The sequence below is a fragment of the Mustela nigripes genome, chromosome 12 (genome assembly GCF_022355385.1).
Source record: "Mustela nigripes isolate SB6536 chromosome 12, MUSNIG.SB6536, whole genome shotgun sequence".
In the NCBI taxonomy this organism is placed as follows: Eukaryota; Metazoa; Chordata; class Mammalia; order Carnivora; family Mustelidae; genus Mustela; species Mustela nigripes.
Genome location: NC_081568.1, coordinates 8,106,817 through 8,122,462, shown reverse-complemented (window position 1 = coordinate 8,122,462; position 15,646 = coordinate 8,106,817). Strand labels below are relative to the sequence as shown.

The 15,646-nt window shown below is 52.6% G+C and overlaps 1 protein-coding gene across 1 annotated transcript in view; it reads left to right on the top strand.

Moving 5' to 3' along the window:
* The window catches only part of DAP (death associated protein), a 65,850-nt gene extending 50,413 nt beyond the window's left edge, over positions 1–15,437 (top strand). Inside the window, exons 3-4 of the mRNA XM_059416909.1 lie at positions 11,899–11,941; positions 13,468–15,437. Coding sequence (XP_059272892.1) covers positions 11,899–11,941; positions 13,468–13,581 — 157 coding nt within the window. The 3' untranslated portion in view covers positions 13,582–15,437. The remainder of the gene's footprint in view (positions 1–11,898; positions 11,942–13,467) is intronic.
* The last annotated feature ends 209 nt before the right edge of the window (positions 15,438–15,646 follow it).

Sequence of the window (15,646 nt, the reverse complement as noted above, 5' to 3'; positions counted from 1 at the left end):
CACAGAGATGCCAGCCTCCGCTGGAAGCGCCAGTGGCCCCATCATGGTCCCTGGCTGCCTCGCGACCGTTCCCTCCTGGCTTCCTTGGGCTGAGAAGCTAAACAAGCCGCCCGGGTCGTGTCAGCATGGAAACGGAATAGATGAAGGGCAGGACTAGAGAGTTGTGTTACTCTAGAGGAACTAGAGAGTTTTTCTCCGAGTCCAGCGTATGGGCTGGGGATATCTGTGTTATCACAGGCCATTCCACTCACTTCGGAAGCCCTCGTGTCCCAGACAAGGCCAGTGTTGTTCTACGTGGCGGATGAAATAGAACTGAACCGGGTGTGACTTGGCAGTGGAAACCAAAGGCAGGGTTTAGAGGGAGGGGGGAAGTCAGGGGGAGGGATGTGTCACTGTCTCAACACGTGACATTGGCAGAGAGTCTGAGCACCGTGCATATGGCCGATCACCTGACGGGGTCGGGTCCGCAGCCGTCCCATAGCCCAGAGGAGGATGCTAAACCCAGAGGCCCTCACACACCATCCACCAAACCGGTCATGGGCAGAGCCAGGAGGCGAACATGGACATCGGGGTTCAGAACCCATGCTTGGCTGGGCCCACCTGCCCCCTCTCCTCCTGGCCGCCTTCGTGGACCATGTCAACTGTGTTCTGGCTTGAGAGTTTGAAACCTTCTCTGGGGCAGAGCCAGCAATGACCCAGCAAAGAGCATTGAGCTGAGAGCTAGGGGGCCCACGCCCCTCCCGGCTCTGCCTCTAGGACCGCGAACAAATTTCAGCCTGTTGCATCTGCCATTGCTTCGTCCGTAGAATAAAGACAACCCTACAGAAGAGAATCGGATGAGTTCATTTACGGGGACGTGCTCTGTACCCTAGTGAGGGGCTGTAGACATAAATGATAGTTTTCAAGGAAAATAAAAATCCATTATCAGCTCAGAAAGGCAGATGTGAATCTGTTCCAATCTGTCTGGTTAAGTAAGGGACTCTGTGACTACAGTGAGCTTGCTTACTTTAAAAATCTGCATCTTTAAATTGTACATAAAAGACAGTCTGGAAATAGAGGCCACCAAGTGACCCACTTCTCAGCCCTAAAAGGAGGGCATTAGGCTAGTGCTGTGGCCTGCCTTTGTTCCAAGTCTGACTCTGAGCACTTCTCTGCTGGGCAACCTTCAGGCAAATTACTTAGCCTCTCTGATTTACCATTCCTTCATTTATAAAGTGGACATAATCCTACTTCACAAGTTTGAGGGGGTTAGTACAATAATTCTAGGTAAAGCACCCAACTCAGTGCCTGGCCCCTGGTGAGTGATACGTACACAGAGGGCTGTTATCATCTGAGGCCATTCCCATCCTTTTGAGAAATAAAGAAACAATGCATTAAAGGCCGCATGGCCCCATCTCTGTATGAACACCTCCCTCTGATATTTTCAGAGTGCATTTTCGTGAAGAGGAGAAAGTATTTGCAGAGGGTAATTTGGTGGACTTCCTGGAACTCAGATCAAAAGCACTCACATGGAAATGATTCTGTTAACTAAAACTTTCCAGTAATGTCTTTGCTGCCATTTTGACTACTTGCAGTGCGATGGGGTGACTTGACTGGATCCCCAGTCCTACTGATCAGTGTGTGTGTGTGTGTGTGTGTGTGTGTCCGTCCCGGCGTGCTCCTACACAGCAGCTCAGAACCCTGATCTCTGTGAGACACTCGGGAAGCAGAGGCCCACGGCTCCAGTGGCCTTGAACTCCTCCTCCCATTCCTAGAAGCCTGTTTTTGGACGAGAGTGGAACGGCTCTCCACCCCCCCGACCCGAGGTAAAAGCAGGAAGAGAAAGGACCCCATAGAACTTGCTGGGAAAGCGGGGTTGATACAAACACACGCTGACCCTGTTTCCTGTCACTAGCAGTCCTGGGAAGGGGAGCATTTCGGCCCCTGCCAGGGAGCCCAGAATCCTGTCCCCAGGCTTAGCTTTGAGCAAGAACAGGCTTCACCGTCCTGGACCAGGTCGGCATGCTGCACAGCCCTGGGCTGCTGGGGCACATGTGGACGGTGCATGCCGTTCTGGGCAAAACTCTAGAAACTACACTGGAATCGGAGTGGGAGGAGGGCCCCAGAAAGTGAGCGAATTTGCGGTCAGGTTCCGGAGTCCAAGAAGGGGGTGTCCCAGAGGCCTGTGGTAGCTTCCGCAAACATCGCAGTCCTGTCCCACAAGAGGGACTTAGAAGAGGCCATCATCTTAGGTTGGAGCCTCTGGGCAAAATGCCAGGGGTTGGAGACAGCGCAGAGGCCACCCTGAGGGCCCTGGAGGTCCTCGCCTGCCAGGGCCACCACAGCACAGGCCAGGCAGCCATCCCCATGAAGGGAAACTGGACCAAGTTGTGGCTATAGGCTCCTTCACAGCCCAGCGGCCAAGCTGCACCCCCCAGAGCTGGGCAGAAAATGGCCCGTCGTAGGGGACCCGCACTGTGACAGTCCAGGTAGGGAGACCTCAGGCCATCAAGGGACCTCGATGGTTTTTCTGTTGATCCCATGTTGGCCTACTAGTCACTGGGGTAGGTTGAGTTAAATTAAAACACCGATATTTATTTCAGTAGTTGCTATTTTCGATTTGAGAAGAGTTTTAAGAACGTGAATTGTTTTCTCGGCCCTGGGGACTTCTTTTCTTTTTTTTTTTTTTTTAAAGATGAGATCACCGGGGCTCCTGGGTGGCTCAGTCTGTTGAGCGTTCAACTCTTGGTTTCAGCTCAGGACATGATCTTGGTGTCGTGGGTTCAAGTCCCGAGTCGGGCTCGGCGCCCATCAGGGAGTCTGCTTGAGATTCCTTCCCTCTGCCTCCACTCCTATTCTCACTCTCGGTCTCTATAATAAATAAATCTTTTAAAAAATAAAGGAAATAAAGATGAGACCAGCAAACCCAGTCCCGAGAGCCGTCTCCATTCTGCTGGGTCACTCATTCCCTAAGCATTTGATCCCGCCTGTCTGGAATGCCAGGAAAGCATAAACGTTATCCATCAAGGAAACTTACAGAATAAATACTAAGAAAATGTAGTTTGGGCCAGAGGACCCTGCTGCGACTGTGAGGTGCCGAACAGGGGAGCCTGGAGTACTCCGTGCCTCAGACACTCGGCCGCTGCCTGGGGCGGGTGTGACAGGTGCGGGGCTGCGGATGTGTGAAGAAGCCCTTGCTGGGGCACCAATCCCCACTGATTCCGCCTCGCTGCTGTCCCTTGAAGTTTAGAGAAGCGCGGGTTTTAGAAACTGGAAAAGCCTGAGGAAGTGGGGAAGGCAGGGCTGGTTTTTTCCCCGTCTCTGTTTCCTGAGAGACAGGAGTGTTGGATCTTCAACACAACATCTGTCAGAGCAATTTCCATCGGAATAATTAAATCCTCAAAGCCACGATCACAGTTTATAGAATCTTGGAAATGTAGGTTATGCTTTGCGCGGAACCCTAATGCAGTCTAAAATCTGTGTGTTTCTGCAAACACAGCTTGGTAAGCAGACTCGTCGCCACGGTTCTCGTTTGAGTTTCTGTCGCGGCTGCCGGAGCTCGAGGAGTTCGGGCAGGGTTTCTGCTCGACAAACAGAACAGACGGTTCCCAGCGGGAGGGGCTGTGCGCGGCAGGTGGAGAAGGGCATGGAACGAGGGGCGCTTCGGCCAAGCCTGATGAAAACCCCACCCCCACGCGGCCTGGGCCGAGCAGGAGCTCCGTGCAGATCCGTGTCTCTCTGCGACGAGAGGTCAGCCTCCCGTCACCTTGTCACTGGCGGCTCCCTTGATGTCCTTGCAGCCGATGACAGGCTTTTCCCTTTCAGAGGGGAGAGCACTTGGGGGGGGGGGGGGCGTGGTGTCCTAAAGACCGTGGCCGATGATCAGTGCGCACTGATACGTTTTATTCCCTGCTGCAAGGAAGCTCTTTTTTCCCCCCAAGATTTAATTTATTTATTTGAGAGAGAGAGAGTTCATACGTATAGGAGCAGTGGGGAGGAAGGGGGGGGGAAGCAGACCCCCGCTGAGCAGGGATCCAGATGCGGGGCTCGATCCCAGGACCCTAGGACCATGACCTGAACCGAAGGCAGACGCTTCACTGACTGAGCCACCCAGGCGCCCCAAGGAACCTTATTCCTAAACTTCAGTTGCTAAGTCTAAACAATGACGATATAGCACATTTCACACATTGAGATGCCTGCTATCAAAAAGCCCCGGACGATGATAAAAATGGGCGACGTGCAGAAATGGGACCCCGGGCTTTGCTGATGGGAATCTCAAATGGTGGAGCTTCCGTGGCAAACCGTTCAGTGGTTCCTCAGACCTGAATGTGGGCTTACCGACCACAGGACCCAGGGGTCCCCTTGTGAGTGAATACACGAGAGACTTGACAGCAGGGACGCAAACAGGTCCTGTGACATCAGTGTCCACCGTGTCGTTTGTCACAGTGGCCAAAAGGTGGAAAGAACCCATGTGTCCATCAGCGACAAGTGGATAAAAAGAATGTGGCCTACCCCTATAATGGCACATAATTCAACCTGAGAAAGAAGGGAATTCTTTTTTTTTATTTTTTGCAAAGATTTTTTTTTTAATTTATTTGTTTGTCAGAGAGCGAGCACAAGTAGGCAGAGAGGCAGGCAGAGGGAGAAGCAGGCTCCCCGCTGAGAAAGGAGCCCGAAGGGGGACTCCATCCCAGGATCCTGAGTCTATGACCTTAGCCGAAGGCAGACGCTTAACCGACTGAGCCACCCAGGTGCCCCAAAAGAAGGGAGTTCTAACGTATGCTACAACATGGGTGAAACTTGTGTTTTAAAGGAAATAAGCAAGATTCCATTCATCTGAGGTCTGAGGTGCCCAAGTCGTCCAGTTATTAGGACAGAAGGAAGAATGGCAGTTGCCAGCGGCTGAGGAGAGGACTGGGGGCTGTGGGAGAGGCTGGAGGAGGGGGTCCTGGAGGCACTGGCGTTGCTGTGTAATTGTTTCTCTTAAGGTTGCTGAAAAGCTCTGCAGACGGACAACGGCGATGGCTGGATAACATCGTGCGTGTGCTTGCTGCCACCAGGTCTACCACCGAGCAGTTAAAAATCGCTGAAGTGGTGATGGTGCCGTCAGGCTGCCGACTCTCGGTTTCAGCTCAAGGCCCCATCTCAGGGTCATGAGATCGAGCCCCACATTGGGCTCCGTGCTCAGTGCAGAGTCTGCCTGAGACTCCCTCTCCCCCTCCCCGCTCATGCTCGCTTGCTCTCCCTCTCTCAAATAGATAAAAATCTTTAAAAAATAAATAAATAAAAACGGTTAAAATGGTCAAGGATTTTTTGAATTCGTTGCTGAGCTAGCTAGGGTTTAGAGCAGAGCCGGCAAGGAGGGGAGAAGGCCCTCCAGTCTCGGGAGCCTGCTGACGTGGGGCGGGCCGGTGGAGCTAGCCGACGCCGGTTCTCTCCGGGCCAGCTAAGAGCTCGCACGTGCCGCACAGTCCTTGAATGACTTCTGTTTTTTTAATACTTTTTCTCCAAATTTTTATTTAGATTCTAGTTAACATATAGAGTTATACTGGTGTCAGAGGCAGAAGTCAGTGGTTCAGCACTTCCGTGTAACAGCCCGCGCTCATCGCAAGCACCTTCCTGATCGCCCCTGTAGCCTGTCCCCCAGCCGGCCCCCCCCCCCCCCCGCAACCCTCAGTTGGTTCCCTGCCATTAAGAGTCTTTTTATGGTTTACTTTCTTCTTTCTTTCCTTTTGCTCTATGTTCATCTGTTTTGTTTCCTAAATTCCACCTATGAGTGAGATCACGTGGTATTTGTCTTTCTCTGACTTATTTCACTTAACATAATACCCTCTGGCTCTAGCCACGTCACTGCGTATGGCAAGATTTCATTCTTTTTTATGGCTGAGTAATATTCCATTATATATATCTAGAGAGAGAGAGAGAGAGAGAAAGACACCACATCTTCTTTATCCGTTCATCATTCAATGGACACTTGGGCTCTTTTCATAGTTTGGCTGTCGCTGGTAATATTGCTACAAACAGCGCATCAGGATGTGTGTACCCCCTTCAAATTGGTATTTTTGTGTCCTTTGGGTAAATACCTACTCATGCAATTGCTGAATCCTAGGGTAGCTCTATTTTTAACTTTCTGAGGGACCCGCATGCTGTTCTCCAGAGTGGCTGCACCAGCTTGCATTCCCACCAGCTGTGGAAACAGGTTCCCCTTTCTCCGCATCCCCGCCAACATCTTCTGTTTCCTGTGTGGTTAATATTAGCCGTTCTGAGAGGTGTGAGATGCTATCTCATTGTGGTTTTGATTTGCATTTCCCTGATGATGAGTCATGTTCGGTATCTTTTCATGTGTCTGCTAGTCATCTGGAGGTCTTCTTTGGGAAATTGACTATTCATGTCTTCTGCCCATTTCTTAACTCGATTATTTGAGTTTTGGGTGTTGACTTTGGTAAGTTCTTCATGGATTTTGGATACTAATCCTTTATTGGATATGTCATTTGCAAATATCTTCTCCCATTCCACAAACTGCCTTTTAGTTTTGCCGACTGTTTCCTTTGCTGCGCAGAAGCTTTTTATCCTGATGAAGTCCCCATAGTTCATTTTTGCTTTTGTGTCCCTTGCCCCGTTGACATGTCTAGGAAGAAGCTGCTGGGGCTAAGGTCAGAGAGTTTGCTGCCTGTGTTCTCCTCTAGGATTTTGATGGTTTCTTGCCTCACATTTAGGCCCTTCCTCCATTTTGAATTTATTTTTGTGTATGCTCTGAGGAAGCGGTCTAGTTTCATTCTTCATGTGGCCATCCATTTTCCCAACTCCATTTGTTGAAGTGACTGTCTTTTTTCCATTGGGTATTCTTTCCTGCTTTGTCAAAGATTAGAGAACCCTCTATTTGTGAGTCCATTTCTGGGTTTTCTACTCTGTTCCACTGGTCTATTTGTCTGTTTTTGAGACAGTACCATACTGTTTTGGTGACTAAAGCTTTGTCATAGAGCTTAAAATTCAGAATCGTGATGTCTCCAGCTCTGCTTTTCTTTTTCAGGATGCTTTGGCGATTGGGATCTTTTGTGGTTCTGTACAAATATTAGGATTGTTTGTTCTAGCTCTGTGAAAAATGCTGATGGTATTTTGATAGCAATTGCTTTAAATGTGTAGATTGCTTTGGGTAGTATAGACTTTTTAACACTGTTTATTCTTCCAGTCCATTTCTTCGTGTCCTCTCCAATTTCTTTCATAAATGTTGTATAGTTTTCAGGGTACAGATCTTTTACTCCTTTGGTTAGGTTTACCCCTAGGTATCTTACTGGTTTCCGTACAGTTGTAAGTGGGATTGATTCTTGATTTCTTTTTCTGCTGCTCCATTATTGCTGTATAGAAATGCAACAAGTTTCTGTACATTGATTTTAAATCTTGCAACTTTGCTAAATTCCTATATTAGTTACAGCAATTTTAGTCTTTCAGATTTTCTATGTAGAGTGTCATGTCATCTGGAAATAATGGAAGTTTGATTTCTTCCTTGCTGATCTGGATTCCTTTTATTTCTTTCTGTTATCTCATCGATGACACTAGGACTTCCAGTACTACGTTAAATAGTACTGGTGAGCATGGACATCCCTGATCTTGGGGGACAGGCTCTCAGTTTTTCCCCATTGAGGATGTTGTCAACTGTGGGTCTTTCGTGTATGACCCTTATGATGTTTAGATATGTTCCCTCTATCCCTGTGTTGTTGAGGGTTTTTATCAAAATGGGTGCTCTAATTTGTCAGATGCTTTTTCTGCATCTCTTGGGAGGATCATGTGGTTCTTATCCTTGCCTTTATTAATGTGGTGTATCACGTTGATTGATTTGTGAATATTAAACCACCCCGGGAGCCCAGGAATAAATCCTACTTGATCTGAATTTTTTTTTTTAATTAGAAAGTGCAATCTTAAAGCAAGAACCTCCCCCAAAATGTGTTGGATCTACAGGGCCTTAGCCTTACTCCTTTCAGTGCCATTTTTGTTATTTGTGGGGTTTGGTTTTTTGTTTTGTTTTGTTTTTTTGTTTGTTTGTGTTCATTTTGTTTTGTTGTGTTTTGCCTGCACCTAGAGATGGAGGCCCTGGAGAACGAGGATGCGGGTCAAGTCCTTGGGACCTTTACTGTCGCTCCCATCCCCCAGCGTAACTGGACAGCATACGCATTGTTCTGGTTGGGTCCTGAAGTCTGCTGTGACCTGAAGGCCACTGACTGCGCCTGCTCCTGGGTCCAGAATCAGCCCTCTGCAGTACGCAAAGGGCTACTTTGTGTCTCTTTGACCAAGGATGAGTCACAAACACGATACATGGTAGCAGGGATGGGGCCTGCCATGGCCAAGAGATGGGGTGGGTGTGGCCTCGGTGGCTCCCTAGGCCGCACCCCATCCCTGCACGGGTCCCTCGATGCCCCAGTGGGCCAGCATCTTAGTGAGGGCCCAGCTGTGCGCCCATCCGTGAACACGTGGTATGGGCAGGCACCGATCAAGCACTATGTACTTTTTCATACAACAACAAGAACAAAGATTGGATAAGAGGTTATTTGGACTTTTAATCCCTGTTTAGTATTTACTTACTTTTTAATATTTATACTAATACGATATTTTAGTACCTACTTCTGTCATTTGTATTATTTCCCACATCTGTATTCCTTTCCCGAGGGACCGTGGGACACACGTGCCCTGTGCGTATATCTGCAGGGTTTGCCCCAGGAGCTTTGCCGTGTGTCCCCCTTCTCACCGCTAACCAAGCAGTGGTTCATGAATTGCAGGAGAAGGTGTCAGAAACCTCCCCCACCACCATCTCAAACCTAAGGAGCCCCTTTGGACAGAATACACGGGCCATGGAACATCTGGTTCAGAGCCCCAGCACCCAGCTTTCCGCCCCCCGCCGCCCCAGCGGGTGTCAGAGCATATGTCTGTACTCTGAACCCAACTTGCTTTTCACCGACACGCTTATCCACTGTGAGCAGGATCCAGTAAGCCGTGAAAATCCGAAAGCGTAAGGCCTGTACGTCAAAGCGTAGGTTGCTCGGGAGGACGGGGTCAGCGAGGGGAGAACCATCTTGCAGCCCTGTCCCTGCGGGGAGCCTTAAGTTCTGCACCCAGAGTCCCCGGACACCCCTCAGGGAATGAGCCGGGCTGGAACGTTCTCATCTTGGCATCTCCTTCAGTCCCCAGAGTCTCCACGGCCGCCCCCGCGGTCGTGTGGTGAGGTGTCCTTGAGAGGCTCATGTCGGGGGAGGCTCTGGGAGTTGGATTCTAGCGGCCGTCCCCCTGCACGTGCATTCTGTGGCGCTGGGGCTGGACCCGGGTCAGTAATGGCCTCTGATCGTGACCATTTGCACACACTTCCCAAGACCTTCTGAAAGCGAGGCCTGGAACCCACATTCATGTTTAATGTGGGAGGGGCCCAGGGCCTGACCTGGACGGAAATAGCCAGGCTTTGAAGGGTCACCTGTGAGGAGGCGGCGGCGGCCACGGGCTGGAAGCGTGGGACCCGATGGGGCTCCTGGGGTCTGGGAACCCTCCCTCCCTGCACGCGGAGGGGAGCGGGTGCTGCCCCAGCCCCCCGAGAACCAGATTCCTGGAAGTCAGGGGCAGGGGCTGCCGACCGGCGGGGTTAGGTGCACCGGGGAACGGCAGGAAGGGCGCTGGGGGCCCGAGGGGTTCAGGACGCAGGGACCTGCGGCAGGCTGGCCTCTGCTCCTCCCTGCCTGCTGTCGGCCGCCTCGGCCTTCTTTCTCCAGAGTCGGACGCCGCCTCGCCCAGGTGCGCTCGCTCTCTGCCGGTTGGGCCGCCGTATTCCCACAGTCCAGTTCTCTGTGAAAAATGTGCGTTTGTGTGTTTCCTACACACAGCCATATAGCGATTTTGACATTGTTTTTGCTTGTCTGCTTTTCAGCAATGAAGGTGTACATACATGTATACAGACACACCAGGAGGGGAAGCAAGCATGCGTGTTTTACATATATAATGGCTCGGGCTTCCTGGGACACCTTTTAGGGTTCCCTTTGGGCAGGGAGTCACTCGACGGTTATTTTGACTAGATTCACTCTCTGTGGGTGACTTTCTTATCAAGTACTTGCTGGGGGTGGTGGAGGTGTGGGGGGCTGTCTTTACTGCCTTTGAATGCCTTGACTCAGGTTACAAAACTAAAAGCAGTGGACACAATGCAAGCAATCCTGCCGTCTGGGCACCAAACGATGCCTGGAAGGAGATGCTACAGAATCAGTCCACAAAACAGAGCCTTCCCTACTTCAGGCTTTCCCTAGATTTTTAAAGGAACATGCAAAATGTAAGAAAGTCTTGGGGTACCATTTCCATAGTCCTCTCTAAAACATTCGTGAAATGTTAGAATCCGGAACACGGTTCCGCAGCTTGGGATGCAAAACCCTTGGACGTGAACACCCTGGGGGCCCACCCTGTGGGTGGTCGGGAGCCCTCGCAGCAGGAAGTGTCTGGATGGCAAACGCTTCCAAATCTACCACGTGGGGGACTTCCCCTCGAGCTGAACCTACTCGTCTCTGGCCGGCCGTTGCGCTATTGACCTTGTAGCCAAATCATATTTGTAATTGAAGAAAAAAATCCAACTCAGTTCACTGCGCGACAAAAGCAAAAATAAAACCAGTCATGTAGGGACATCTCTCTACTGCTTAGTAAGACTTGAAGTTTCTTAATCTCCCAGAGTAACAGAAATCACTTGGGAGAATTTCAGGTATTTTAGCGAAACTGTTGGGGAGATGAACAGTGAACTTAGTGAATCCTGGGGCGTTTGCCCGGAGCAAAACAAAGACAAGTGGTTTCCCTCCCTGATGCCCAGCAGCAGAGCAGAGCAGCAGAGCAGGTGGGAGGGGCTGGGCAGCAGCAGGACGGATTCCCCGCCCCCCATCTGCCCAGCAGCACTGGCCTTGACCACAACCTAATGCCTCCTGGAGCTGCCCCCCCACCCCGTGGCCCTCTCCCTGCCAGGCTGGCCTTGTATTATTCACCTGTCGCTCCCAGGTCCCCTTAGCTCTGATGGGGGCGTTTCACAGGGGTGTGCGTCTGCGTACCCCCCCAGATCGGTGTTCTGATGTTCTTAAAACGGTGCACACGCAGCCATTTGAAAACACGCAGAGGCGAGTGTACACGAACGTGAAAGTGTGGTCAGCATCTCCTAAATGCACTAAACAGTATGAGTCTACTGTAAGAAAAAAGTTTGATGTGAAAACAAGTGCGTCCGTCTGTCCAGAAATAGGCTGGACAGAGAACCGTGTATTAACTGATTATTTCCATGTGGTGCGGTGGCAGCTGACTTGACCATGTTTGCACTTCTGTGCTTTCCGGCAAGGGACGCGTGTGACTTGGGCCCTTTCTCCCACCTCCCGGGGAGGTTGACACGCGGGTAGCTCCATAGGATTTCAGGTGGTAAGAAATGGCAGTAGCCTCACGAGGACCCTACATTTTTAATACCTGGGTCTCCTAAGGGCCAGGAGCTTTGAACCGACCCAGGGCTTTCCCCCTGTTAGAAGCTGCTAGAAGCCGCGGCGAGGGTGGGGACGAGAATCCGTCTGGGGTGGGCGCCTCCCGGTTCCGCGACCTCACTCTTCCCTGCTTCGGGAGGCACCCTTGTCCATAATCTCGTGAAACAAAAACTGCTCTAACAGCCACTGTTTGAGGATGACACCCCTCCCCCCGCCAAAAACACAAAGAAAACACAGACTCACCTGCTGCCTGCTAGTCCTGGCTTCTGCCTGAACTCACCTCAGGAGATGGACCCCACTGGTCCAGGGGAGAAGAAATCATTCAGGAGAGGAGGTTTGCTCCCCTTCCTCCGTCCTCCTCCGTCCCCGTGGACCTGCCTGCCCCGCGCTCCCTCTGCCTGTCTCCTTGCTCTTCTGTTCCCTGACGTCGCCTTTTCTCTTCTTGTCTTTGCAGCCCGCCCAAGCCGACCGTGTTCATCTCTGGTGTCATTGCCCGGGTAAGAGCCGTTCTGGCAAACCCTTGGCGCGGGATTGGATTCCTCCCGTCCTGTCGGGGACCCAGGGGCCCCCGTGCTGTGTCGCGTCTGTCGCGAGCGCCCGTGTGGAACGGTGACCGCGTGGCGTGCTCCCAGGAGCCGGAGCTGCTGGGCACCCCCAAGCCCGCAGTTTCTGGGTGACCTGTGAGCTCAGCATGTTTCTGCATCTTTAAATGGTTGAAAACTCAAAATGAGAAGTATAGGTTGTGACACGTGAAAATTACATGCCATTCACATCCCGGTGTCCACAGGTGAGGTCTTAGCGCACCCAGCCTCGGCTGCTCGGGCCGGTGCGTCTGTGGCTGCTTCCTGCCGCAGTGGCAGGGAGTGACCCGCAGAGCCATGTTTGTGACCCGGCCCGTCACAGAAAATGCTCACCAACCCCTGGACTAAACTCACGGGTATTTGCCACGCCCTTTACCTTTTAGGAGCCCCTTTTTCTGGTGAGACCCAACTTCTTTTTTTTTTTTCCCAAGATTGATTTATTTATGTATTTAGAGCACGCGCGAGCACGAGAAGGGCAGGCAGAGAGAGACTCTCAAGCCAGCTCTGCTGAGTGCGGAGCCCAAGGTGGGGCTCGATCTCATGACCCTGAGATCAGGACCTGCCAAAACCAAGATTCAGATGCTTGGCCGACTGCACCACCCAGGCACCCCCCACAACATATTTTTTTTTAACGCCCGTCAGCAAACGTGCGTTTGAGGGAGGCCCCGGGTGCGTCCGCCCACAGCCCTGGGGCTCTCGGTCCAATCGCGCCCTCAGCGTGTGATGAGTTAGACCCTGCGGTTGCTCAGAACAGCTCGCCCCAGGGCCCCGGGGACAGACGGGTGGCACACCTGTTACATGAGAGAGAACTGCATGGCAGTCCAAGTCCAAAGTCAGCCCAGGGTCGCTTGACTCGGCCGCAGCACGCCGCGGCTCCAGCCAGCTCGCGGCGGCCCGGCCCGGCCACCACCACACTTGCATGGTGGCACTGGAAGGCACTTCTCCTGACAGATCCCGGCGCCGCCTTTGCAACTGGAGGGGGTTGGCTCTGGCGTCACTTCCCAACTTTCCACCCCACCGTGGGTGTCTCCTTCCCCAGTGCCCTGACTCGGCTATGACAGCAAATTAGAATCGAAGACTGGAGTTGGCTCTGTCTTGCCCCAGTTGGAAGGGTCATGAGGTCAGCGCCAGCAGAGGAAGGCCACCCCAGCCCAGCTTACTTCTGAGGGAGCCCCATGGTGACCTGAGCTCAAGACGAGGGGGCAGAGAGCGTGAGCCTTCTCCCCCTCAGGGTGGTGCCCGAGCCTCGTGCCCCCTTCTGCTCCCCAGAGAGCTTCTGGACCCCTGAAGTGCCAGGAGACCTCCTGCTGCCCACCGGCAAGTCCCCCCCCCCCCCGTCATCAGCCACCCTGCAGGGAAGCTGGTAGACGTGGTGTTGGGGGCCTCCCTGTCACCCCGCCCTGTCTGCCCTGGGTGAGTGCATGCCTTCTGTCTCCTGACAGGGCGACAAGGACTTCCCTCCAGCGGCCGCGCAGGTGGCTCACCAGAAGCCCCACGCCTCCATAGACAAGCACCCGTCCCCGAGAACCCAGCACATCCAGCAGCCTCGCAAGTGAGCAGCGGGACCCAGCGCGTCCAGCAGCAGTGCCTCAGTTTCCCAATCTTTCGTGTTTCCTCAGCAGAGAAAACCAGCATTTTCTTCAACAATACTGCTCCTCTGGGAAATCTAAGACCAAGCCAAGTGCCCCTGCCTTTGCCTTAAATTTCTGTATCTGAAACTACAAAGGATCTGACCCCCTAGCCTTGTGTCCACAGAGGCCCTGATTGGTGGCCTTTGGTTTCCCTGTAAGGGCCAGAAGCTGAACTTTGCCCAGACCTAAGCCAGGGAAGTTTCCAGAGCTCAGTTTTACATCTCTGTCAGCAGTCATCGAAGGCCCTGCGTGTGGTCCCAGAAACAAGAGGGCCACATTTTGGGAGGACAGGATAGATAAAGGCCAGAGGAAACGTCGCCCGCAGCATGCTGTCGCCCGTACCATGCTGTTCAGTGACAGGACACTGTGCCTTCACAGCTAGGGGAGAACGGGACAGTAATTAGGGGCGGGTTGCAGGAAGGCAGGGCAGGGAAGGTTTTTGGTGGCAGTGACACCAGCATCCCCAGATTCCCCTCCCCGTGACGGGGGTCACTGCACAGGGCGGGGGTGGGGGTGTACCAGGTGGTCCCGGGAAGCGAAAGAGAGGCGCCCATCGTTGAAAGGCTCTTGAGCCTCAGGAGCCCCCTCCTGGAAAATTGGAATCCAGGCAGTCTGCTCGGAAGAAGCATCTCCGGGAGGAGATCGCAGTGCGCGTCCGGAGTCTGGCGCTGCCTCCTGACGCAGACAGCCTCCAGCGGGGCCATCAGGCAGAGCCGCGGGGTTCCGAATCCCGTCTAGAGCTGCTCCTGAGTTCTAGAAGTGACCCCCGAACAGACACAAGGCTAGTTCTGGAACACTAAAGCTAGGGCATTTGCTCAGCGAAAGACCAGACGAGAACCTGTCCGTTGTCTCCACCGAGAAAGGTGGAAACCCTGTGTTCCGTTTCAGCTAGGAAAACCCCGTCCATCCAGATGCCCCGAAATCCTTCTGCGCAAGCGCAGGTCTGCCCGGGTCCGCGACCACCTGGGCGAGTCCGATGGTCCTACGCTTTCAGCCCATCTTTCCTACCCGGAGCTGCCCTAGACTGCGCCCCGGCTCACGGCTGGAGAGTGCTTTTACTTTTCTGAAAAGCCGAAGGGCTGCCCTCCTCAGACGTAGCCGTCTTCCAGAGCAGGTGCTTCTGGAGCAGGTAGGGCTCCCACGTCCCACTGGCCAACAGCCCGACCTGCTGCGGGTCAGCAGCGTGAGTCCCGCCGGGCCGCCTCACGTCCTGATCAAAGCCGCGTCTGCCCACTGGTAAAAACGATGCAGACCTCATCAGAGCCACCTCTCGCCCTTCCCCGAGGGAGCAACACAGCGCTGTTTCACATGCTAAAGGCAGTGTTTGCTTTCCCTTCTCATTGATTCTCTGGGAGCAGGGTCGAACCATCAAGGCACCCTGTGGTCACACCTGGGATTCCTTAAATGGGGAGATGTTGGTATGACCCGGCTACCTGGCTTGCAGAGATGCGAACTGGGCGTGGGGGAACAGCGTGCCCTGGGAGCACAGCAAGCCAGCAGCCGCCCCCAGCCAGCTACCTCCTGGAGCTAGGTCAGGCCTGTGCGGACCACCATACCCTCCCCTAGGAAATTCAGAAATTCAAATGCGTCCTTGTTACTTTCTGGTTTTGCAACCCGAAGCTCTGCGCTGTTTTCCAAGGTACATGGTTCACATCCTTTCGCTGCTTCAGACGTGTCCCTGGGCTCTCAATCCTTACGTGCAAAATATTTTCCTGAACGAGTTCATCTGTTGTGAACCTCGAGAATAATAATGATTGTAATAAAACTTGCATTTCTTCTCATGGCATGTGTTTTCTTATATTTCAGAGATTTTTCTTTTACATTTTACAGGGGTTCCCAGATGGTTTCAGTAGAGTCACAAACATGCCTGTGTGATGGATATTTTCACAAATTGTTGCCCAGCCACAAAGTCGAGCTGCTGGACACCTGACACTTTGAGTCTCATCATCTACTTTAAAATGTCTTAAAATGGAAGAGCTTAATGTGGCTG